At 36.3% G+C, this 27,742-nt stretch overlaps 1 protein-coding gene across 1 annotated transcript in view; it reads left to right on the forward strand.

Annotated features, from left to right (window-relative positions):
- LOC129242022 (uncharacterized) overlaps positions 1-27,742 on the forward strand; it is a 212,284-nt gene that overhangs the window by 151,417 nt on the left and 33,125 nt on the right. Inside the window, exon 8 of the mRNA XM_054878584.1 lies at positions 17,394-17,589. Coding sequence (XP_054734559.1) covers positions 17,394-17,589 — 196 coding nt within the window. The remainder of the gene's footprint in view (positions 1-17,393; positions 17,590-27,742) is intronic.

Below are 27,742 nucleotides of genomic sequence, written 5' to 3' on the forward strand. Positions count from 1 at the left end.
GTTCCAGTAGGCAAGAGCAACATACAGAAAAATTTGCTTTATAATTAGCTTTATAATTCTGCTATACAGCCACATCGCAACTTTAGGAGAGAAGCTCCATCTTTTGCCGATAGCGCGACTGCATCCATACATGGCGAATATTGCCTTGGCGAATATTGCCTTCAATTTTTAGCTTCTACCTTAGCCCCGTATCAAGGATGAGTCCTAGATATTTCCCGCTGTCAGAGAGCACCCTGTCTGCTATTGAGGGGAGCTAAGTTATAGGTATTTTATATTTCTGCATAAATAAGATGAACTCTATCTTCAGAGGTTTTACTAAAAGACTGTGATCTCACCATCTAAAAACTTCCTCCCCAATTGCGTAGACAACCACCATCCTCTCCAGCTCCTCTAGCAAGTCATTAAGAACAACAACCCAGAGTAGTGTAGAGAGAATACCGCCCGCTCTTCCCCTGCCGATGAAAAGAGGCGCCGCTCCAGTCTGCCACAACCGTTCTATTGCTAAGCATTATGTAGATAAATCTGATAAGATCGATTTTGCCCCCAGTTTATCAAGATACCTCCGTCAGTACATTGTTAAAGACCGCCTAAATATCGCGAGAGACGCCTACAATAAAGGGACACCTCGACATCTATGCAACAGTAAGCAAAATAGATTCCTTCGATTTGTTTTTACAATAACCATGTTGGGCAAACAATAAACGCTTTCGAGGAATTTCATTCCTTCCGGACAGATCAATTAGCCTCTCAAAGGCCTTCAGCAAGATCCTGTGAGATTTTATATGAGATTATATTATTATATGAAATTATCTACCAAATTATATATATATATATGTATGTACATATATGTATATATAATATATAGTTGGCGCGTACACCCTTTTTGGGTGTTCGGCCTAGCTCCTCCTGCTGTTTGTAGCGTGCGCCCTGATGATGCTCCACAAATGGAAGGATCTACAGTTTTAAGCCGACTCCGAACGGCAGATATTTTTTATGAGGAGCTCTTTCATGGCAGAAATACAGTCGGAGGTTTGCCATTGCCTGTCGAGGGGCAACCGCTATTAGAAAATTTTTTTTTTTAAATTTGGTGTTTCGCCGAGACTCGAATCTACGTTCTCTCTGTGAATTCCGAATGGTAGCCACGCACCAACCCATTCGGCTACGGCGGCCGCATTATGCATTAGTATGTATTGTATGTATATAATTAAAATATAACTTCTTAAATTAGTACAGGAATGGCCCAACGCAATTCTTATTTCATTTTATCTTTTGCTTTCCCTTCAACACGCCTCTTTATGCAATGCATCAATGCTTTTTTTTTGTACATTATGGGCTCTACTATCCCACATCTCCATGAGGTATCGCATGCGTTGCGCTATCGCATGCGAACTGCCAATTTCTTGGCATGCGAACCAATTATCACAGATGAGTTTTTTACGTGGGCATTCGCATAACTTTTCATTCTAAACAAAATTCCGAACGAAGCACTTTTGTATTTTGGAGCAAAAGGAAAAGTTTATTAAACGAAAAATTAAAATGGCAAATCGGTAGATCAATCTATTCGCCACCTTTGTGCCCGAAAAGTGTTAAATAGACTAATGAGATTAGTAGCAACATTTCGTTTTTAAATTTCACGTTTGGTTCGTATAAATAAAAATAAAATTGCATGCAATAATTCTCTGACCAAAAGATGTGCGATTTATTGCAAGATATCTGTGATGAGAGTTTTCCATTTGCATGTAATCGTATGAGATAATGTTCATGTGATCTGTAAAAAAAAAAATACATTATAAAATATATCACGATTTTTGAAACAGTTTATATATGTCTTTTATTATACCAAAATTTAATGGCCTATAAAACTGCAAGTAGATTTCTTTTAAATTCTGATTAAAAAAAATTGAAATTTGTAAATCTAGAGAGTTTGAAACTTTAAATTATATATATAATATTTGTTGTAGAATGAAGTACGTTTTTATTAAAGAATTTAGAAATTAAATCAAAACAAGAAAGCAAACGGAAAGTGGTCAAAAATAGATATACGACAATGTTGAAATAATCGAAATATTGTTTGCCTCCCTAGAAGCTACTGACAAACTCAGAAATTTTTACTTTCCTACACTTCGAATACTTTTCAGTAGCATTAAATAAACTCTTCTTCAAGCTTTCAAAGCAGTAGTATAAAAATATTCCTCCCCTTGCTCTTATTTAAATAAATTTTAAATACTAAATGCCGCCCAATATTCGCACTTGTGGCCATTACATTGCTTTCCAGCTCACTTAGGCACTCAAATACAAGCATTCTCAGTTCGTTATGCTCAGATGACGCTGTAAATGTTGACGTAGTAAATTATTCCTACAAGGATAAGCGCCTACTTGATGTTACACTCGGTTAGTTTTATATGTTTTTGCTTCGTTTTTGTATTTGTATAAAAGAGAAAAAGCTTAAAAACAAAGCATTGAGTGCTTGTATTTTGCTTAATTTGACTACAATCTTACAGTCGTTTGTGTGCAAATTATTTGTTTAACTTCTAATCCGGCCTCAACCGCAAAAGGCCAACAAGTCAGAGGTATAGTATTATAATAAGGGCTTTCAAAAGGCAAGACCATGTGAGTGAGTGTAACTTTCTCGTTATTCTTCCACTGAGTATTTTATACACTATTTAAATATAATACTTTCGGGAGTACTTATATACATGCATATACATTATATACAGACATATATATTATATACATACATATATGTATATATAACTGGTGCTAATAACTTTTGTTGGTTGAACTCTGCATCCCATTTGTGGTGTGCGAACTGGTGCTGGCCCCACAACGGCAGATGGTTCTTTATTAGGAACTTTTTGCTTGGCAGAAATATACTCGGAGGTTGGCTATTATAGGGATATAGGGGCGACCGCTATTAGAAAAAACATTTTCTATCATTTTGCTTTTTCGTGCCCGGACACTACCGTTAAAATGGCTCAAAACAATTTTTTTATGCCATCTCATTTTAGATGTTTGTTAGGAAAAATTAAGGGAAAATATTTTCGGAAACGGCCATTTTTCTCTATGTAAATCCAATGATAACTTTTAAAGTATGGGCCGCGAGCGTAGATTCAAAAAATATACATATGTACAAATATAGGAGACTAGTTTTTCCCATAGAACAAATTTATTTGGTAGCATCCATCCTATGTATGTACGTATGTACAAGGTAGCGCAAAATTAATCACCCTATCGGAAAATTTATAATTTAGTGGCGGTGTATGTTAATCATATTTGACACTTGTGAAGGACATACACAGCTACAGGTAAAAAAAAGATTTCCACAACTCAAAAAAATATTTTTATATTTAGTTAAACAGTTATTTAAAAATAAAATTCCATGCACATGTGACTTCATAGTTTCTCTGCATAAAAAATTACTCCCCCGTATGTGTCCGGGATCAGTCGCAAAGGAGCATGCGACTACTGCTACTTTTTATTTCTTCATATAAAAAAAAAAATTAAAAATTCAAATTAACGCTTTTATTTGAGCATGTCCTATGAGGAGACTGATTGTACCTTTTTATACCCGGAAGCGTACGAAATGAGACTAGTCGGCCTGGAAATTCAAAAGTTATATCTATGGCTCACTCATCTATTGGTAACTCAATAACCGGTACAACAACTGAGGTCTGCAGTTTAAATACTCGCGCTGCAAAAAAATATTTTTGTTTGTATTTATTTGTTTAATTAATAATCTAAAAATGCAGTATTTCTTACAGACTATGGAAAACAAATGTATGCTAAGCAATTTAATCGGAAATAAATTAAACATCACATTTACTTATTTCATTTTAATGAAGAAAATGTAATATTTTTTACAGTTTACAGAGAATGAATATTACATAGGAATAAACATTTAACATTTTTGAAGCAGTTCTTTGTGGAATAAATATTTGAATCAATATGATTTGAATGCATATTAAATTCTCCCAAAGTTTTAGAATTCGGAGCATTGGAAGCATAATTAGTTCTAACCATCCCCAACCCTAAAATATCATGATTTCGGAGGCTTCGCTTAGGAATATTGCATGTATTGTATTATTTTGTCCGTTCTAAGCGCTTCGCAAATTTTAATATTTAAGTTTTTTTAATGCAAATATTACAAGAAAACTTAAATTTTAGTCGACAAATTCATAATCTCAATTTGTTATCTTCATATTGTGCCATCGCCCTACGTGCGAATGCACAGCCCTGTTGATTTTTAATCGCGAAGAAGTAACTCGAAATTATCGAATTAATACCCAATTGTAACCTATGACGACTAGTCTCGTTATACTCCATTTACAGATTAGTCCCACAATTATTTGCAGGGTTTCGTTGCCTTTTGTCTCTTCTTCAATGCCATTCCTGATTTAATCTGCAGGTATGTGCATGTACAAGAGGAGTTTGTAAGAATGAACCGTAAGTTAGCGTTAGGTAGTAGTCGACAGGCTGTATAGGAGTATACATACATATGTATGTGTGTTCTTTTAAACTGTTGATGTTTAACTTTGAAATTAAAATGTTTCATTGTGCGTCACAATGCTTCGCTCACTAATTAGTACTATTTAGGGTTTGTTGTACACGAGTGGTAAAGTGCTCTAATTTAGTCTGCATTGCATGGAATATTTACTTGTAAATAAGTACTGGCTGTTATATCTGTAAATATAGTACATGTACAAGTTAATGCAAACACTTAAAAACTGCTCAGACTTAGTGATGAAGGATATTAGGGTATTTGCACATAACGTATGTTTATAAAGCTTTCTTTACTGTACGGGGACAGATACCTGTAAAATTTCGAAAAAAAAAATTTTTGTTTCATAAAATGTTAATATAATTCTTTAAGAATATGTCAAAAAAATTTTATGACGTACATTTTTTTTTCATAAAATGTTAATATAAAAAAAAAATATTGTTTCATAAAATGTTAACATAATTCTCTATATGCAAACAAATTTTTAGAACGCAAACTTAAGAATTAAGTGACGGCTCTATTCTTTGCGCTCGAGCGCTGGGAGAGGAATTTTCATGTACGCAAATTTTAGACGCGTTTTCCTCAAAACTATATTTTTCGAATTGGCCTACACGATAACTCGAAAAGTTATTGACCACATCTTTTTTATGATATTACTTTCTATGTGAATTTACTATTCGAAAAAATAATTTTTTCAAAGCAAAAATAGTAGAAAAATTCGCCCCAAAAGTCATTCTTTTAAAGAAATTTATTCCGCGATTTTTTCCCCCCATTTTTTTAATTCATATAGAAATTATGACATTAACCCATCTTCGATCGCTACAAGAATTCGACATAATTTTTCCATTTCCTTTTTAGTCAGTGCTTATAGGACCATAATCAAGAAAAATTAAAAAAAAATAAAAAATTCTGATCATCGGTGTTTTAGATATGGACTGGTCGAAAAATCGACCGCTGGCCAAAAACCGTCAAATATATTATATTAAAAAAAATACTGCATTTATGAAAAAATTTAGCACACGAAGTCAATTTATTTCATTTTATTTCAAATACAAATATTTTTTTGTAGTTTTATTGATAGAAAAGTCAGCTTACAAATTTTTATGATAATCATCAAAACATTTAGTATGTAAATGAATATTGCATTTTTTGCAAGTAAAAATAGTATGTGTCTTGCAAAATTTACACCGCCGAAATTTGTTTTCAATGCTTCTCATGACGGCGTGTACCCTTTCACTGATCCGAGGAAGGTTCGATGGACCTTCATCTCCATGTTCGTTTTCATACTCGTCCTCGTCCTTGTCGTAATTCAATAATTCTGTTGTAACTTTGGAACGAAAATCAATTTGTGACAGTGGTTTTATCTTTTCAATTTTTGCCATCATACAATGAAGTTTCCATGCATTGACCATTGCGTTACCAAGAGCATTTGTCCATATTGGCCACCACCATTTTTTTCCTCTCATACATATTCTATAATTTGCCACCGCATTATCATGGAGATCCACACCACCCATGCCATGATTATACTCTTGAATAACTTTTGGCTGCGGGATAGTGATAGTTTGTTTTTTCTTCTGACAATATCTTTTAGTGCTACTAATTGGATTGACTGTGGAGTTATTAGTTATAACATTGACTACAGCATTATCATTCCACCGAACAGTCAATATTTATTGCTGATGATCAAGCAGTTGGTCAAATGTCCCTCGTATTTCTTTTTTTAAATTTCTCAAAGGAGAATCGCCCATTCTATTTTCGCGTGTAGTACCAGTTACAAAAAATCGACGTTCGTTCAGAAGGCACATTAGATGGTACGAAGAGAAAAAAATTATCAAAGAAAATGATGTCGCACTCAGGGTCAGATACGTTGGCAAGCAAGTCTAAGACTGTTTGTGCGCCTAGAACAATAGTTTTATCGTGAGGGGTTGCTGCTCCCCCGTACAAGGAACTAGAAAATAAGTACCCACTTTCAGAGCATAAGCACTATGTTTTAAACCCAAACCGGATTGGCTTTCCCTTGATAAACATTTTGCAGGAGTGGCGTCCAAAGAATGGAATCATCTGTTCGTCTATAGAGATTATGGCTAAAGACTCCAAACTGCAAAAACTTTTTGTTGAGAGTGTCAGTAATAGGACAAACCTTCGCAAAACGGTCTGCTGCCTTTAAATTCGTGTTGCCAGCGAGATGGAAAAACTGCTTAATTTTTTTAAACCGATTACGACTCAAAGCCTGCTTCACAATTGGAACCCCCATGTCCGGTCGAACAGACCAGTAGTGGTCAATGTGTGGCAAAGTATGGTACCCCGATAGGTACAATATTCCAATAAACCTAGTTATTCGATCGGCGTGATGTTAATTGGAGCATTGTGTTGGTTTGCATACTCATTTGTGAAAGTGGTAATATTTGTGATAATATAAGGTTGTCAAAAAAGTCTTGCGGTATTTTTATTGGATTTTCAATTGTTCATAAAATTGGTTATAATAATGCGATTTAAGCCAAATATGCGCGGTTTGGTCGATGACGAGTTCCCAACGTGATGCCAACTTCATAATACCCCTCTTATAGAAGCTCGCTTCCCTATTGTCAAAAAACTCGGAGAGCAAATTTTCACAGGACTCTCTTGTGGACAACTTCCGACTACCAAGCTCGTTCGCCATGGACAGAATTAGGTGGTAATCACTTGGTGCGAGATCCGGACTATACGGTGGATGCAAAAGAACCTCCCATCCGAGCTCCCGGAGCTTCGGGAGCGTCACCAAAGATGTGTGTGGCCTGGCGTTGTCCTGATGGAAGACAATTCGGCCTCTGTTGATCAAAGATGGCCTCTTCTGCATGAGTGCTGCATTCAAGCGGTCCAGTTGTTGGCAGTACAGGTCCGAATTGAGCGTTTGGCCATAGGGGAGCAGCTCATAGTGGATGATTCCCTGCCAATCCCACCAAACACACAGAAGAACCTTCCTGACCGTCAATCCAGGCTTGGCCACCGTCTGGGCAGCTTCACCGCTTTTCGACCACGACCGTTTGCGCTTCACGTTGTCGTAAGTGACCCACTTTTCATCGCCAGTCACCATCCGCTTCAAAAACGGGTCGATTTTGTTGCGATTCAGAAGCGATTCGCATGCATCCATACGGGCAAAAATGTTTTTTTGCGTCAAGTCGTGTGGCACCCACACATCGAGCTTCTTTTTGAATCCAAGCTTCTTCAAATGGTTTATAACGGTTTGATGACTCATGCCCAGCTCTTGGCCGATGCTGCGGCTGCTACTATGCCGGTCTCTTTCGATCGATTCAGCGATTTTATCGCTATTTTCGACGACAGGCCTTCCGGACCGTGGCGCATCTTCGATCACCTCTGCACCAGAACGAAAACGTTGAAACCATCGTTGTGCGGTGGAAATGGAAACTGTATCGGGTCCATAAACTGCACAAATTTTATTGGCAGCATGAGATGCATTTTTGCCTTTATCGTAGTAGTACTGTAAAATATGCCGTATTTTCTCTTTATTTTGCTCCATGTTTGCGACGCTATAACTCACGAACGACTAAAAGCAAACAACAATTAATCAAACACGTGTTAGCACGTGAAAAGAGCTTTCCAAAAAGCTCTAGCGTGAACCGATGCGACGAATACAACTAGAACTACTCGCTTGCAAAGACAAGCTTGCGGAAATACCGCAAGACTTTTCTGACAACCTTATATTATTATCAAAAAACAATGTAAAGAGATCATAGGGGGATTTTGAGCCTACATAATGGTGCAATTATACTATATACGTTTACAAAAAGAATTTATTGCTTACCAATTTCAGAAAACATTTCTTTCAATTTCAGAAAACATTTCTCCCACAAAGATACTCACTTCCATCTCTTTCAATAAGAAAAAAATATTGCTAGATTTTGTTCTATCCTACATGACAGTTCCTGGCCAGCGGTCGATTTCTCGTCCACTAAAGTTTACGTCCATGAAACAGTAAAAATTATTGCAATATCGATATGTTACTTTTTTGATTCTCTTAATTTCATCTTTTCTCTTCACAATAAATTAGTAACAATTATTTGTTTTTTTGTTTTTCATTATTTTTTCATCTGCACAAAAACACGTAAAAATAGTGATAATTTCATTCTTTTACAAAAATCTGCCCTGAACCTTTTTTTCTTAAAAAAATTATGCTCTAGAAATTAACTAAATTCCAAATTTAAAACTTCTGAAAACTGATCAATAAATTTACATTTAGTTTCTGAGATATTGAAGTCCCAAAAAAATGTTTGGGTTTTTGTATTCAGGTCACTGAGGCCGATGCTACAATGCCCGTCGATTGAGAAGCCCCGCGACCTTCCTCGAAGGCATTTTAAGTGATTAAAATAAAAAAAAAATGTATATTATTTTAATGTAGAAATAAACTGTATGCCAATTTTGAAAAAAAAATATATGGACTTCTTCATTTAAATAATTTTAATGTAAATCAGGGAAAATATGGTAGGTTACAGGTATCTGTCTCCTTAATATAATCTTTTTACCATAATATAGAATATTCATATCAATATAGAATAAAAAAGTACCCCACACAAAAATTGTTTTATTTTGTTTATAAGTTGGCATATAAATATTACAAAGACTGCGAGTAAATTAAAAAAACGATTACGTATAATAATTAAATTTACAGCAATTATTTTTAATAAATAAATAAAACTCTATGCACTTTCAAACATTTCATATTTTGTCATAAAATAAAATTTTTATTATAATTAATAATTAAAATTAAAAAACATAAGCTAAGGAACTCAATTTTACATATTTCAACAACAAAAATAAATAAAAAAAAGACCAGTCTAACGGTTAGACGCGATAGAAGTGAAACCTTCCGTAAAATAAACTGAGAGAGAATGAGACGAAAGCAGCATTAGGAGCGGGATAATTATAGGTTGATTATAATATTGCTATAAAGTTCATATTTTATTTTCTTCATTTTATTATTATTCATCCTCAATGTTTTCAATTTCAACAAATGATACGAGTGGCTTATGATAGCTAAAATATGATACAAATGCTTTGGTTTCGATGTTGTCAACATATCTTTGAAATACCGCGTCAATTGTTGTTTTTGATCGTGTTGTCGATTCAGTGCGATTGTTACACAATTTTAAATTGTATAATATGTTGTATTGAGAAGGTCAATTAAAGGAACCGCTATGTCTAATGCAAAATTTACGTTAAAATCGCCACTGAAAATCATTGGAACTTTATCGTAATCTTTTCTAAGTATCCGCGATACTTCTGGTGTATACTTTATTAAATTTTCGTGAATGAACTCCGTGATGCTATTTATTGATTGATTCGGTGAAATATAAATTGCCACAATTAAAACTGGTTTTCCATTGCTCAATCTGGTTTCGCATGCACATATTTCTCCCACTTCAGAGAGCTGAACAGACAGTGATTCTACTTGCTGTGCATTCAGATCTATCTGTGGAGTTACAATACGAGCACCGTCATTTTGATTGTGTATATTGCAACACCGCCTGCTCTCGTTTGTGATCTTCTAAATTGAACTACAATATCAAAATTGGGAATGTCGAAAATGCTTTCATTATCCAACCAAGTCTCGGAAAGAATTAGAAAATTTTTTTTTTCTGTCGATATTTACGAAACTTTTCTGCATTATTTTTCGGCATAATTGCGGTAAATATTTAAAAATACGTACTAACATACACACAAACATTCGTAGGACGCTTGGTCTAAGCAAGTATTAGGTAGTGTAGTATAGGTATACATAATGCCTTCTCGCTCACCGTGGCTCCGTAATACGCAGGCGCGCACATATACCTACGTATATCAACATATAACGCTTCGTAGTCAAGAGTGTCGCTTTTTCGTTTCATCGAGTCTCAAATCACTCCCAACGATTCTAAAGAATCTAATACAATAATTCATTGCCTCAGCTCCATCTCCATCCTTATCGCTAAATTCTTTTTTCAGTGTCACTGCAACCCATAATACTATGTTGTAAACAAATAATTTTATTTTCTTCAGTTCTATGTTCATTACAAACAAAGTTAGACTATGTGGCACATTTCAATTTAGACTGTTTATCTTTATGTCTAGGATATAGAAAGCAACAACCACGTTTTATTCCATCCTTTGTTATGAACTTTTCACTTTTTTTTCAATTTCAGCTCCAACACCACAAGCCGACAAAGCGCGTCGTAAGGTTGGAACGGTTTTAGCTTCTTTAAGCAAGCGTTATCTTATGTTTGGTTCAGCTAATTTTTTGTCCCAGACTTAATAGAAAGACTTTTCTTCGTGATGAGTTTGAAAGTTTCCATTCAGGGTTCTTCTGCGTAAAAATTAAAAAATCATTTGGTGCATCTACATTCATATGTCTACCATATTCATAAATATTCTAAATGGCCAACGTGATGTTCGTCTGCCACATGAGTACTCTCTTATAAGTTTGTCACTATTCTCTACTGTTCCTTTAGTTCGATTAAAGTCTATAATTATAATTGGCTGGAAATGAACTTCATTAGAACCAGAATTGTCTGCATGTTGAGAAGACAGGAGATGTACCATCCGGTTCTTCTTAGGAACATATGATACTACAGATATGGTCTTTGTGAAACAAGATACGGAAGAATACTCCTTCCGATTTTTTGAGAATTTCAATTCGTTGAGTATGCCCGTTTGGTTTTTTCTGACAGCATCCAAGAGCGTCATATTTTTTGTAAGAATGAACTCTGCTAAATCATAACTTGTGAAGAAATCATCAGTAGTTATGCCCATGCCAGATCCAAACAAAGGCTCAGCGAGTTCTTTAACAACCCATGTATCTTGAGTTTTTTCTACATTTCTACCAGGAAGCTTTCCTATATAACCTGCAAATTGTACAAATATGACGTTTTCACTTCAGCGGTAGCTAAAATTGTATACCATATCCTCCAGGTTTTGATTTTAAGTATTGTCGAAATGGACATTTTCCACGAAATACTCGTAGTACCAGTTGTTCATCAATAGTTATTGCGCCAAAAGGATTGAATGACTTTCGCCGATTGTCTACAAAAGAATCCCAGATTTCCCTTATGGCAGTTAACTTGTCAGTATTTTTTCGAGTTTCTCCGGTAGTTTTATCATCAAATCTTATAAACTTAGACAATGTAATAAATCTGCCACAAGGCAGGGATGTATTTAGTAAATATATTTATCCGAATGGATTCGTCAGTACTCCACATTTCTTTTACATTTTCTCTTCTACAATGTAGCGCTCCAGCTATTATAAGTACACCTTCAGTTAGTACTTTCCAGATTTTTGTGTTGCCTCTGGGGATATTTTTCATTGTACTTATCAAATACTCTTTCGGCTTCTTCGTTAGTATGAAGACAGGTTATCTCTTTCATCATTGGTGTTATAAGATGATTGAATATATCATCAATTTCGATTGTAGTACTCATGTAATTAGTTACTTCTGGAGTTACTTTCACAATATTCCGTGCTAACCTACGTGTTTGCGGAAATGGCTTCGAAGACCAAACTCGACCAGACTTAGCAGTGTAATATTCAGTATCCAAAGGAAAGGCAACATCATCTTCGCTAATACCAATATCCCTCAATCTCGTCTTCCGTTTCCCTGGTTTCACACGCATAAATATCAGGTATAAAATTACAGATGTCACTGTTACAATATGCTTCTGCATCACTTCTGTCATCCATCTGTTACTGGAATAAACTTTTTGTCCGATTTTCCATTTTTGGCCCTAAAAAAAAAGAAATCTGTAACGTACAGTACGAAATGGGTTAACTTGGGTCCCCCAAACGAAAAACTTACCTTATAATTATAAATATATTAATAATATAATGCCACTAATAAGTTTTTATACTATCTAAGAGGAAAAAGCGAGAAAGAAATTATTTACGAAGCTATTAACCCATTTTCGGCAGCTGGTCGATTTTTCGACCACCAACTTCGGACTCCAATATCTCAGAAACTAAATGTAAATTTATTGATCAGTTTTCACAAGTTTTAAATTTGGAATTTAGTTAATTTCCAGAGCATAATTTTTTAAGAAAAAAAGGTTCAGGGCAGATTTTTGTAAAAGAATGAAATTATCACTATTTTTACGTGTTTTTGTGCAGATGAAAAAATAATGAAAAACAAAAAAAACAAATAATTGTTACTAATTTATTGTGAAGAGAAAAGATGAAATTAAGAGAATCAAAAACGTAACATATCGATATTGAAATAATTTCTACTGTTTCATGGACGTAAACTTTAGTAGTCGAGAAATCGACCGCTGGCCAGGAACTGTCATGTAGGAAAGAACAAAATCTAGCAATATTTTTTTCTTATTGAAAGAGATGGAAGTGAGTATTTTGGGGAAGAAATGTTTTCTGAAATTGAAAGAAATGTTTTCTGAAATTGGTAAGCAATCAATTCTTTTTGTATACGTATATAGTATAATTGCACCATTTTGTAGGCTCAAAATCCCCCTATGATCTCTTTACATTGTCTTTTGATAATAATATTACCACAAATATTACCACTTTCACAAATGAGTATGCAAACCAACACAATGCTCCAATTAACATCACGCCAATCGAAATACGTAGGTTTATTGGAATATTGTACCTATCGGGGTACCATACTTTGCCACACATTGACCACTACTGGTCTGTTCGACCGGACATGGGGGTTCCAATTGTGAAGCAGACTATGAGTCGTAATCGCTTTAAAAAAATTAAGCAGTTTTTCCATCTCGCTGACAACACGAATTTAAACGCAGCAGACCGTTTTGCGAAGGTTCGTCCTATTACTGACGCTCTCAACAAAAAGTTTATGCAGTTTGGAGTCTTTAGCCATAATCTCTATAGACGAACAGATGATTCCATTCTTTGGACGCCACTCCTGCAAAATGTTTATCAAGGGAAAGCCAATCCGGTTTGGGTTTAAAACATAGTGCTTATGCTCTGAAAGTGGGTACTTATTTTCTAGTTCCTTGTACGGGGGAGCAGCAACCCCTCACGATAAAACTATTGTTCTAGGCGCACAAACAGTCTTAGACTTGCTTGCCAACGTATCTGACTTTGAGTGCCACAAGTTTTCTCTTCATATCATCTAATGTGCCTTCTGAACGAACGTCGATTTTTTTGCAACTGGTACTACACGCGAAAATAGAATGGGCGATTCTCCTTTGAGAAACTTAAAAAAAGAAATACGAGGAACATTTGACCAACTACTTGATCATCAGCAAGAAATATTGACTGTTCGGTGGAATGATAATGCTGTAGTCAATGTTATAACTAATAACTCCACAGTCAATCCAATTATTAGCACTAAAAGATATTGTCGGAAGAAAAAACAAACTATCACTATCCCGCAGCCAAAAGTTATTCAAGAGTATAATCATGGCATGGGTGGTGTGGATCTCCATGATAATGCGATGGCAAATTATAGAATATCTATGAGAGGAAAAAATGGTGGTGGCCAATATGGACAAACGAACATGGAGATGAAGGTCCATCGAACCTTCCTCGGATCAATGAAAGGGTACACGTCGTCATGAGAAGCATTGAAAAGAAATTTCGGCGGTGTAAATTTTGCAAGACACATACTATTTTTACTTGCAAAAAATGCAACATTCATTTACATACTAAATGTTTTGATGATTATCATAAAAATTTGTAAGCTGACTTTTCTATCAATAAAACAACAAAAAAATATTTGTACATATTTGAAATAAAATGAAATAAATTGACTTCGTGTGCTAAATTTTTTGCATAAATGTTGTATTTTTTTTTTTTAATATATTTGACGGTTTTTGGCCAGCGGTCGATTTTTCGATTTTTCGACCAGTCCATATCTAAAACACCGATGATCAGAATTTTTTTTTTTTTTAATTTTTCTTGATTATGGTCCTATAAGCACTGACTAAAAAGGAAATGGAAAAATTATGTCGAATTCTTGTAGCGGCCGAAGATGGGTTAAAGAAAAACTAATCTTGCGGTACCTAAAGTCCCCCACTCCGTACTTTAAGGGTTAACGTAACTGGAGAAATCAAGAGACATGCACTTATTGTTGCTATATGTGCAAATCGCACTGATATAGAAAACTCTAATTTTCTTAAGTGCGCTCGTCCATTCGTTCATAAGGTTCCCTGTGAATTGAAAGTATCAGGTCAGGTGGTGATGCAGATCCTACTACAAAACACAAAACACACGAGAAACGATCTGCCACTACCCCATCAGCAGAATTTACTCAACAAGTGCAAGCGATCATTGATGAGGACCCTTCGAAATCAATGAGGGTCCTTGGAATGGTGTTTAATGTTCCTGAGTATCTTATTCGTCGAGTCGTCCATGAAGATCTCCGGTATAAACTCTATAGTATGTTATGTGCAAAAATAGTTAATGATGGATCAAATTTGAGATTACCGAGTTATCTGATCAAAACGCCTCCTAAATGAAATTAAGGACCCTCCAGCGCACAAGATATTGGGGTTTTATTCTGACGAAAAATATTTTTGATCAAGGCCACAAGACCAACCGCAGAAATTACCAGAATCACAGTTGGCTATGTTCCATTCCTACAGAGGTCCGTGTCGCCATGCTCGCGCAGTTTTCGGTCATTGTTATGGTTTTAGGTGTTGTGAGCAACAAATTCATAGTTAAAGTTAAAGTTGTTATTTACTCCTTTTTTCGTACGTATTTAGATAAAATTAATTTAATATGGATTGTTCAATTTAAAGAACATCAAGAAAACTTTTTTTCAGAAATAGACTTTGCATTCTAAAGACAAAAATGTATCGGCACTCCAGAAAACTATATAAACTAAAAATAAAGTAGTAAAATACGAAAAATAGCAAATTTTTAAGAATTAGCTAATGAACTAGTAATTAGTTAGATAGTTGCATTATATGGTTCTTGTGGGAGTATGAACTATATTTTTGTATAAGATTAATTAAAGTTGAGAAAAAATAAATAAATAGTCGAAAAGTTGTGTACACTTTCCTATGACGCTGGCGTATATCTATACATACATATATTTAGCTTAGTTTTATCAAAGATGAAGCTTTATCCTTTTTAATACCATTTCTGTTAGGAGTTATTTTCTTTTAGAGCAATAATAACAATGTGGTATAGAAGCTGGCCTCTAAAAGATAGCGAGGTGGAAAATTTTTTGTCTGATTTTGGCAATGAAATAATTAATTTAACTGACGATGATATTTTCCTAGACTTGCCAATAGACTTATTTTTTTGACGCTGGCTGTATATGCAAAAACAAGTACGAAAACTACTTAGAGGGGTGAATTTTACCAAATCACTTTTTTAGATCGGCATAAATTCAGTACACAACACCTTCTGAGGACTTACTGCATGAATTTGAAGAGTAAAATCGGCGTTGCAAAGATACAGCTAACGGCACATTTCTAGATGTTAGAAATAAACAAAATACAACCCATTAAACATTTAGTGGGGTAACTCATACCGCAGTGTGTCTACCGAAGGTTAAATAAACTCTCTGAAAAGAGATCCTAATCTTTTTTCTATACTCCAAATACTTACATGGTCAAGTTTCAGCCATTCGAGTGGAGTTATCCTTTCAAAGAAAGGCGTACAAAAAATCAGATGGTAACAGTTTAAAACAAACAAAAAAAGTATGGTTGTGTGAAAAATTAATCCAAAATGGTAGCGGTGGTATATCAGACAAGTATGCACTTAACAATTCTTAACAGTTTTTTAAAAGCGCCTAATACTTTCACTTTTTATTGCTATACGAAATTAAAGTTTTTCGTACTTTCTTATCATTCAAAATTCATTGAACAGAAACTCGATATGATATAAATTTACGCTTTCTCTCCTATCCTAAAGGACGTCCATATCAACTTAAAAATTTAACATCATACCAAGTGGCACTCAACTGTGGCACTTCTTCAAATTGAAATAATTTTTCGCGCGTTTACATACGAAACATTATCATCTGCCTCGATTTCTTCAGCTTATAATTTGTTATTGATTTTCAATTTGCTATAAGTATTTTCAACCTTTTGACATTTCTAGCCTCTTTTATTGTGCTCTTCCTGCTACTGCCACATTTTCTATTGCTAATATGATTTTAGGTAAATGTGTGTGATTACACCTATATTTTTCTATTATCGTATTTACTTTTACATACAAACTCTCATTCAAAAGTAAAATGTTGCTTATATTTGTGTTCGTGTCGATGTGAACTGACTTTCATGTCAATTTGCAAAAGTTACTTAAATGGGGAATTTGAGTCTATTCAAGTGGAAGATAAGTTTAACCTATAAAGTTTGTGATGATAAGCATCCTCGATCTATGTGTATAAGAACCGTGTATACACATGCATACATACATGTATGTATTTGCAAGAAGATGCTTATGAGTTTTTGGGAAAGCTTTGCGACCTTTTAAGAAGTAGGCATAAGTTCTATTTAAATTGATTCTAGTTCAGTTTATATAAGTACCAAGAAGGATGTTAATTACCGTTGTATTGAAGTTGGCATGACAATAAATTAGCTACAACATTCAATCCAATGAAACGTGAAACTTGTTTGTAATTGAAGCAAATTTATGCTTTTGCATATACGAATATGTATGGATGTTTGTTTGTTTACTTTAACAGTCTTTGAATGGATAGATTCTTATAGGCCATATTAAGCTAATGTAGGGCAGGTTTATTAAGAAGGCATATGACTGCGAAATATCAGCACCTGCAGAATTGAAAAATAGCGGAAGTTGATTAGAGAGTTGGTTTACTGCAGTTTCTAAACTGAATTCCCCATCTCTCACCTCTTACTAGTAAAATTGTATTCAAAATATATATAAAAAAATATGAACTAAACCGAGATAATTTAAATTGTATCTTCTTTTTTACAGGTGTACATTGTGGGTCACATACCACCCGGCTCGGATGAGCGCCACATCGGTCTGCAGCAGAATGGGCACACCACTTTCACCGAAACCAATAATAAACGTTATTTAGAGTTGGTGCGCAAGTACTCGTCGATAATACAGGGCCAGTTTTTTGGGCATTTACACTCGGACTCTTTCCGGATCATATACGATGACAATGGTAAGTGGTTGAGTAAGTCCCAATAGGTTTGACATTAAATTATTGACTGGGTTGAAAGATTCCAATTTTGCTGTAAAATAAATCATTAAATAATAATTAATCAAAAATCAATAAATAAATAATAAAACATCTAAGGATATGCTTAATTCGGTTCAGGCCCAACCTTATATATCTGCGCAGATTTTAGAACTTAGTTTATTAGGCTTTATGAAATTCGATTTCTTTTGCATGACCACCGCGTGCACGTTTTACGAAGTCCAATCGTTGAACCCAATTTCGCGTTCAATATTGGCTCTGAGCTCACAAATCGTCGGCGGCTTGTTACTGTAGACCATGCCGCCGGCATGTAAACCGCACCAAACAGTGATTTTTTCGGGATGCAACGGTGCCTCATGAATCACGTGTGGATTGCTTTCTGTCCAGTAACGCATATTTTGCTTGTTGACAAAGCCATTGAGCCAAAAGTGAGCTTCATCACTGAAGATGGAAACAATCTGGATCATTTTGGAAAACAATCTGGATCATTTTCGAGTTGATCTTCAGCCCAATTTACGAATCGACGTCGCTTCAAATGGTCAAACGGCTTCAGTTCTTGTGTCAGCTTGATCTTGTACGGATGTAGGCCAAGATCTTTTCGCAAAATTCGCCACAATGACGACACAGAAAGGCCCAATTGTTGAGAACGTCGTGTGAGCGACACATTTGCGTCTTCTTGAACTGAAGCCCTGGCGGCAGCAATATTTTCAACACTTCGTGCACTTCTTGCTCTCACTAGCACCGGAACATTATGTGGCGAAAACGTAGATACACATTTTTTTCACTAGACGGTCGATTGTCGAACGGGATGGCTTGTTAAATGGACCGTAAAATGGCCGTAATGCTCTTAAAGTAGCAGCAACAGAACGATTATTTTCATAAAAAATTTATAATATATTAATTTTTACTCCAGTTATCGTGTTAGTTTTGTGCATCATATTGCTTCTCTCTGCTCTTTATGTGGTGCTGATTTTGTAGTACGTTTTTTTTTCGATATGCTATATCAGAATTTCGTACTAGAGATAATTAAATTATTTATCTTCTTTGGTAAGAGTGCGCTGCATTTTGAGTGTCAGTAGAAATTTTCAGTAATCAACAAAAATCTTACCAAATAATGCGATTTGCAATTCATATATAGTACCTACAGTGTACGCATGTACGGTATGTATGAGTGCGCATTTTAGCGACTAACCTAACAAGCCAATACACATGTATATAACTGCTAATATAGATATTCAATATTTTACCGTCATACATACGTACGGTATGCATTTATGTACTTACATACACATCCTAACGCACATATTCACTTAACAGATGCGCCCTGTCGTGAGTACGGCAAACTTTACAATTGCCTAGCACGAAATACGCATTGCCGAATAAATGTTCGCTGGAATGCAAACTAATTGCTAGAGATTCGCACAATACAATTCCTGGTATGCAGGTACATATAGTATCTAATGGTATGCCTGAGCAGCAATGCATTGTGTGGCATCATTGAGCAAGTCTGAAAGGATAAGAAGATTTATAGTGGGAGTGAATATAAGCAAATTACTTAGAAATCCCATATGTATCACCCGAATAAATTCAAATGGAACAGAAATACTGAAATATATATGTATGTATACGTTTGTAAGTGGATGTCAAGTGAAAATTGTGTTTAACGGTATATATAATGGCGCATATAAAGGGTTTTCCAATAACAAGTGTTATGTTGGAATGGATTGGTATTGATCTGGACAACGCTTACTTTCAACAAGACGGCGCTACGTGCCACACAAGCAACAAAACCATTGATCTTTTACGGGAAAAGTTTCAGGACTGTGTTATCTCTCGAAGATGTGATCACAATTGGCTACCGAGATCTTGTGATTTAACATCTTGTGACATTTTTCTTTGGAGCCTGGTGAAAGAGAAGGTCTACGCCAACAGTCCAGAGTCGGTTCAAGACCTCAAAGTTTGAATTCGTGAGGCTATCGAGGACATAGGGCAGCCACTTTGCAATTCGATTGTGGAAAATTTCATAAAAAGCATATTGTCCTGCAAGCGTGGTCGTGGAGGTCATTTGAATGATGTTATTTTCCATTATTAACGGCATATCTTCCTCTTTATAATGAAATAAACATGGGATGATTTTTCTTTGAATATCAATATAACACCTCCATTTGTAAAACCCTTTACTTCTGTATCCTTAAGCATAGGTGCGCGCACTTATTCACATATTTAACAATTGTAAGTAGCAGCATAAAGGAATCGAGTCATATATATACATATATGTATGTATGAAGTATACAGGGTTACGGGAAAAGTCGTTTTAGATACTTACAATCCGGTCCACTTGTTTAGAGGCAATAATTCTTATGGAATAAAATGGTTATTAAAACAATCGCATTTGATCTAGTGATCCAATGTTTTCTGATAATTCAAGTAACGACTGTACTTTGCCTGAAAATAAACATTCAAGTGAAAACTGTACTTTGCTCCAAAATAAACATGCATCAAAATATGATTCCGTCTTACGGTATTTCGCAACAGTAAAACTTCCGCTGTTGTAATACTTTACTTAATTTATTCCCTAGAATAGAGGCACTCAGTCCGCCTACATTGTTTGCGCATTAAATCTGTGAAAACGTATCGCTTTTTAGGCATTCATTATTTGGTTAAAAACTCCTTAAATCTAATAAAATGGGAAAGCAGGAAATCCGAGTTCTGAATCGCCAAATTACCAAAGAGATTGGGCAAAGTTCAAACGTTGTAGATCTTCAACTGAAACAAGGTGCCTTGTAAAATAAGAAGTACAAAGGCGGTGCTATAATGGCTTTGGCACTGAAGGAAGGCGAGGATTGCATTCAATTGCTCCCTTTCAATAGCAAAAATAAAAAAGATTGCTAATTTAGCAGCCAGAAAATTCACCGTCGAAGAGCTACTCTAAAAGCGCCTTCTCTGAAACATAAAGGACTACAAAAAACCACCTTTGAATAAATTTCGCAAAGAACCCTGCCCCGATTGTGCAAGAAGAATGGAAAAAAGTAGTACATAGTGACGAAAAAAAGTTCCATCTGTACGGACGGGATATACACAATTACTGTTTTAATGACTTAAGAGCGGAGGAAAGTTACGTACGTCGACATTCACGGCTATGAATTCATTCACGGTCGTGTTATTGTATGGGGAGCAATTTCGTACTACGACGTGCTCTAAAGCTCTATTTGAAGAATCCTTTCCAAAAATTCGTGAAACTTTTACATCTATTAATTCGATTTTTCAACAGGATAATGTACACACTTCGAGTGCGGGGAAAACTTGGATTGCACCCAAAAACGTTGAAACTTTAGCATTACCACCATATTCTTCAAATCTCAATATTATGGAAAAACTGTGGTCAATTTGAAAACAATGTTGCTTTAATTCGAATCATTAAAACGGACTGATCCAAAAATTTCATTAGGCTATCTGGAGAATTTGTACGAATCCATTCATCAACGTATTTTCGAAGTAGTTTATAAACAGGGTGGCAGCACAAACTATTAAGGTTTAAATAATAAATGTAAAAAAACAAAACTTCTTATATTTATTATTATTTTTTCTTATTTGGTTAGTGCCTCTATTCAAGTGAACCAATAAATCAAGTCCAGTATTGCGGCTGCTGAAGTTTTACTACGGCGAAATACCGTTGGATGGAATACATAATATTTTGATGCATCTTTATTTCCCAATCTTCCCTTGAATTATCAGAAACTCGTGTGTTGCTAGATCAAATACGGTTGTTTTAATAACCATTTTCTTCCATAAAAAAATTATTGCCTGATATCCAGTGAAACGGACTGTAAGTTCATTATTATTTAGAACAAGTGAACATTCGTAGCGGTCGGGAGATAAGAACTCGGACTCAACAACTTCTTCGAACGTTATTGCAGAATGAGTGTATTTGTCCCAGTAGAAGTTGTGATTTGCATTGCGTACTACTGAACAATTTCAAATCAAAACGGCGCTTTAATGCTACTTGATAAGTGCCGGTCTGGCACTTCAATCATTTCAACCATTTCATACGCCTTTGTAAGAAATAAATAGATATCAAAGAATAAAGAAATATTTTTCGAGTAGAATGAACACACCTTGTTTTTCAAATTACTTAATTTGGTGCTTATTGAATACGGCAGTCAAGCTGACACAAGCTAACACAAACTCTAACATTAATGACGTTTCTTACAAATAATCTCATGTTGTTCATATTAGAAATAGCATTTAATTAACCCAAATGTTTTGTATATCATTTGTAACTCTATACCTGAGCAACATACTGAAGTAAGCAAGAATCTTGATACTTGTAAATGAGTTGGCACATGGTGTATGTGCGAATGCGTCTGCACGAGCCAAATGAGTAATCATGATCATATGAGATTTCTTTGTAAAGTCAATCAAAGTACCAAAATCTACACATGCACATAAGTCTCAGCCTACATAGCTCAATATCATTATATTGCATATTATTAAAACGTAGCTGAAACGATACTTGTCAATTCCCAAGTTGTACAAAGTGTATCAAATATGCTGACGCTCAGTTTGCAAATACATCGCAAAATTTGATGTAGAACATACGTAAGTGATTTTATGTACAACAACAGAAATGTGCACATATAAGTGCATACTTACATAATATTTTAGATAGAGAAAAAGGAAAAAATAAAAAATAAGTGTAATGCAAGAAAAAACAGTAAATCACATCTCTTAATTATATTATGAAAGAATTTTAAGCCAATTAAAGTTATTAACTATTTGAAGGTCCGCTGCTCTATGCCGGGTACATATACCTGCCAAAGGTTTCTGAAATTCATGTATAACATAACCCTAAATTTTCTTTGGGAGGATGGTTCCATATGTAGAAGTCCACGCAAGTGGGGAAAGTTACTGATCGCCATTCACTTGGGAGTGGCCAGGAAGATTCTTCTGCATATGGTTCAAGCAGCTCACAACTCCCGGGATTAGCCCAAGTATCCTCTGGGTAGCTTCCGAACACCCGTTCGGGAGTGAGCTAAAGTGAGAAGGCGAAACATTCCAGGATAGTTGGTTGTGCGCTGGGTTTGGGACCCGCCACTTAAAAACCTCCCCCCAATGAAAGCATATACAAAGCCTCGGATGAGAACTTCCAACACTGATGACGACCCCTGCAAACGAACTAAGGACTATGATTTGAGGGTATGCACCTGGAATGTCCGGTCCCGTAATGGGGAAGGTGCCTCTGCCCGGCTGGTTGATGTCCTCGTGAGAGTAAAGGCTGACATCACTGCCATCCAAGAGATGCGATGGACGGGGCAAGGTAAGAAAACCATAGGACCTTGCGATGTCTACTACAGCTGCCATGTAAAGGAGTGCAAATTCGGTGTCGGATTTGTTGTGGGAGAGAGACTTCGTCGCCAAGTACTGTCGTTCACTTCGGTAGACGAGCGTCTCGCAATAATACGCATCAAAGCGCGATTTTTTAACATCTCGCTAATTTGCGCCCACGCCCCGACGGAAGAGAAGGACGATGCGACCAAAGATTCCTTCTATGAGCGCTTGGAACGTTCCTATGAGCGCTGCCCCTGCCACGACATAAAAATCGTGCTTGGCGACTTCAACGAAACATCCGGTAACGGACAGAGGCTGATCGACTTCGCCGGGGCCCGAAACATGGCTGTCTGCAGCACCAGATTTCAGCATAAAAATATACACCAAGCTACCTGGCTGTCTCCTGATCGAAAAACGCGAAACCAGATCGATCATGTTGTGATAGATGGAAGACACGCTTCTAGTGTATTAGATGTACGTACGATCCGAGGACTCAACATCGACTCGGATCATTACCTTGTTGCAGCCAAACTGCACACATGCCTCTGTGCAGCGAAAAGCGTCCATCTAACTACGCAAAGAATGTTCGACATCGAAAAGCTGCAATCACAACAGACAGCCAGAAGATTCGCCACTCGACTCTCACGCTTGCTCTCAGAGAGCACTGCCCAACAAACCGGCATGCACGAGCAATGGAGCAATATTTCTCGTTCTCTACGTACCGCCGCCGAAGAAGAAATCGGATTCCGGCGATCCCGAAAAAACAGTTGGTACGGCGAGGAATGTCATGCTGCCGTCGAAACAAAAGACGCCGCCTATAGAGCTACGCTGCGATCGGGCGCAAAGCGAGCCATGTGGGATCGCTACAGAGAGCTAAGAAAATAAGAGAGACGTATTATTCGACAGAAGAAACGAGAGGCCGAAATACGTGAGTGCGAGGAGCTGGCCAATAGGAACAACGCCCGAAAATACTACCAGAAAGTTCGGCGGCTTACAGAAGGTTTCAAGACCGGGGCGTTTTCCTGTAAGAACAAAGACGGAGATCTGGTGACCGACATCCAGAGCATTCTTAAATTATGGAGGGAACACTTCTCGAACCTACCTAATAGTGATAGCTGCGCATGTCAAAGAGAATGTGATGATCCCGATACCCCAATCGTTGACGACGGAATTGACGTTCCGCTACCCGACCATGACGAGGTGAGAATAGCAATATCACGGCTAAAGAACAACAAAGCCGCGGGCGCCGACGGACTGCCGGCTGAGCTATTCAAACATGGCGGCGAGGAGCTGGTAAGGTGCATGCATCAGCTCCTATGCAAAATATGGTCGGATGAAAGCATGCCTGCCGATTGGAATTTAAGTGTGCTCTGCCCGATCCATAAGAAGGGCGATCCTGCAATTTGTGCCAATTACCGCGGGATTAGTCTACTAAATATCGCCTATAAGGTTCTAGAGAGCGTATTGTGTGAAAGGCTGAAGCCCACCGTCAACCAACTGATTGGACCTTATCAGTGTGGCTTTAGACCTGGAAAGTCTACCATCGACCAAATATTCACGATACGCCAAATCTTGGAAAAGACCCATGAAAGGAGAATCGACACACACCATCTTTTCGTCGACTTCAAAGCTGCATTCGACAGTACGGAAAGGAGTTACTTGTATGCCGCGATGTCTGAATTTGGTATCCCCACAAAACTAATCCTACTATGCAAGATGACGTTGCTCAACACCAGCAGCGCCGTTAAAATTGGGAAGGACCTCTCCGAGCCGTTTGACACCAAACGAGGTTTCAGACAGGGTGACTCGCTGTCGTGTGACTTCTTTAACCTGATGTTGGAGAGCATCGTACGAGCCGCAGAACTTAATCGCTCAGGCACAATATTTTATAAGAGCGTGCAATTGTTGGCGTATGCCGATGATATTAACATCATCGGCCTTAACAACCGCGCTGCTAGTTCTGCCTTCTCCAAGCTGGATAAAAAGGCAAAGCGAATGGGTCTGGTGGTGAACGAGGACAAAACGAAGTACCTCCTGTCATCAAACAAACAGTCGGCGCACTCGCGTATCGGCACCCACGTCCCTGTAGACAGTTATAATTTTGAGGTTGTAAAAGACTTCGTGTATTTAGGAACCAGCATCAACACCGATACCAGTGTCAGCCTTGAAATTCAACGTAGAATCTCTCTTGCCCACAAGTGCTACTTTGGACTAAGTAGGCAACTGAGCAGTAAAGTCCTCTCTCAGCGAACAAAACTAACACTCTACAAGGCTCTCATCATGCCCCTCCTAACGTATGGCGCAGAAGCGTGGACGATGACAACATCCGATGAAGCGACGCTTGGAGTGCTCGAGAGAAAGATTCTGCGCAAGATTTTTGGACCTTTGCACGTTGGCAACGGCGAATATCGCAGGCGATGGAACGATGAGCTGTATGAGCTTTACGACGACATAGACATAGCGCGGCGAATAAAGAACCAGCGGCTACGTTGGCTGGGTCATGTCGTCCGAATGGATACAAACGCTCCGGTACTGAAAGTACTCGATTCGGTACCAGCTGGTGGTAGTAGAGGAAGAGGAAGGCCTCCTCTGCGTTGGAAAGATAAGGTGGAGAAGGACTTGGCTTCACTTGGTGTGTCCAATTGGCTCCGGTTAGCACGAGAAAGAAACGACTGGCGCGCTTTGTTAAACCCGGCCAAAATCGCGTAAGCGGTTATCGCGCCAATTAAGAAGAAGAGAAATTTTCTTTGGCACAGTAAGGTACCTCTGGTAGATTTTAATAACTATACAACATATTAGCCACTTTTTTTAGAGGAAATCGATTTTTGCCTTCCAAGTGTTACGACAAATTGAAAAATTTATCAACAGTTTTCCCAGGAATAGCTCAAGACATGTCGCTTTTGACATTTGTATTTTGATTTTCTGGGTTAAGAGGGTAATGTTGCGAATTATGATCTACAACACAAAATAATTTTTTTTTCCGGACGCCTCCGGACTGTGAGTCGCTCAATTTTCAATATTTTACAGTGAACACTAAAAAAAATGTTTAAAATTGCAATATTATATTGAAGTTAATTGAAAAAGTTAATGATATCAGCGTCGCTAAAAAGTTCTTTAAAAAAAGGAATTTTATCAGCAAAACAACTTCCTAGCCATACTTAACCTTCGGTAGACACACTGGGGTGTGAGTCACCCCACTAAATGTTTGATGGATTGTGTTTTGTTTATTTATAACATCTGGAAATATACCGTTAGATGTATCTTTGCCACGCCGATTTTACTTTTCGAATTCATACAACAAGTCTTCAGTAGGTGGTGCGCTCTAAATTTATGTAGATCTAAAAAAGTCATTGGGTGAAATTCACCCCTCTAAGTAGTTTTTATACTTTCTTTGCATATACAGTCAGCGTCGAAAGAAAGTATATACCATATATTGACAAGTCTAGTACACTCAGTTCAATCAACTACTTCATTGGATCAGATAAAAAATGTTCCACCCCGCTTTCTTTTAGAGCGCAAATACTAGACAACATTGCCATTATTGCTCTAAGAGATAAAACTTCAACATTGATAAAACTAAGCTAAATATATGTATGTACCTATATACTGTCACCGTCATAGCAAAGTATACACTACAGATTCAAAAGTTTTGCTTATTACTTATTTTTTCTTAACTTTGATTAATGTTACACAAAAATATAGTTCATACTCCTACAAAAACCATGTAGTGCAACTAACTAACGAAATATTAGTTCACTAATTAATTTTTGTAAATTTGCCATTTTTCGTATTCTTACTACTTTATTTTTAGTTTATATATATTAGTCCATGTAATGTTTCCAAAGTGCAAGATAGTTTTCCGATATATTTCTTTTCTTTAGAATGCAAAGCCAATTTTGAAAAAGTTTTCCTTATGTGATGAAAATACAAGCCTGTTATTATAACATATTATCTGACAACTTTGAATAAATAAAGTTGAACAATCCATTTTAAATGTATTTAAATTTAATTAAATTTATTTTATTTAAATGCGTACTAAAAAAATGTAAATAAAAACTTTGACTCTGTTTGTGAAAAAAAGCTTTTGAAGTGGGGTGAAAATCACCAAAAAAATAGGTGTGTCTGAAGGCTACTTTCTGAATATTCGAATTAGTTTCAGAAACAAAAACGCAATTTTTTGTTTTGAATTCATTGTAAACGCTTGGGCAAGCAAAGAAGAGTCTCTTAACTCATTAGAAAGAGTTTGAAACATAATTTGCTTTTTTCAATAAGAAGACGCTAGGCATACGGCTGAATTGCTTTCGGTGTATTTCCTTTGGTAAATTTTCACTGAAATTCATCCATCAGAGTTGCAACAAAATTTTAAATGCTAAGCGTAAAACTTTAGCTGATTATTACAACAAGAAGACTATTATTCAAATTATCTTAATTTTTTAGCATTTAGTTGCGGCAGGAAGTTTCACTTATCACATATCTTTCATTTTGCTAATTTTAACACTGTTTTGCTAAAAATAATTTTACCATCATATCAATAAAGAGTGACGTTCACTCTAAGTTAATCAGTGCTTTAACACATGAATTGATAAAATATTAATACAAATAACTGCTTTGATTCGAACTATTAAATTTAGTAGAGCAGAAAAGTTCAGTTATTACCCTCGGTTCGATTTTTTTGCTACAGATTAAAAATTAAAAAAAAAATCGGTAGTTTTTTGTTGGACTGCGCTAAAGTCTCTTCAAACCAAAAATTTTGTTAGTGGTAAAGTACTAATTTATTTCATAAAATTAC

Source organism: Anastrepha obliqua, chromosome 3 (genome assembly GCF_027943255.1).
Source record: "Anastrepha obliqua isolate idAnaObli1 chromosome 3, idAnaObli1_1.0, whole genome shotgun sequence".
NCBI lineage: Eukaryota > Metazoa > Arthropoda > Insecta > Diptera > Tephritidae > Anastrepha > Anastrepha obliqua.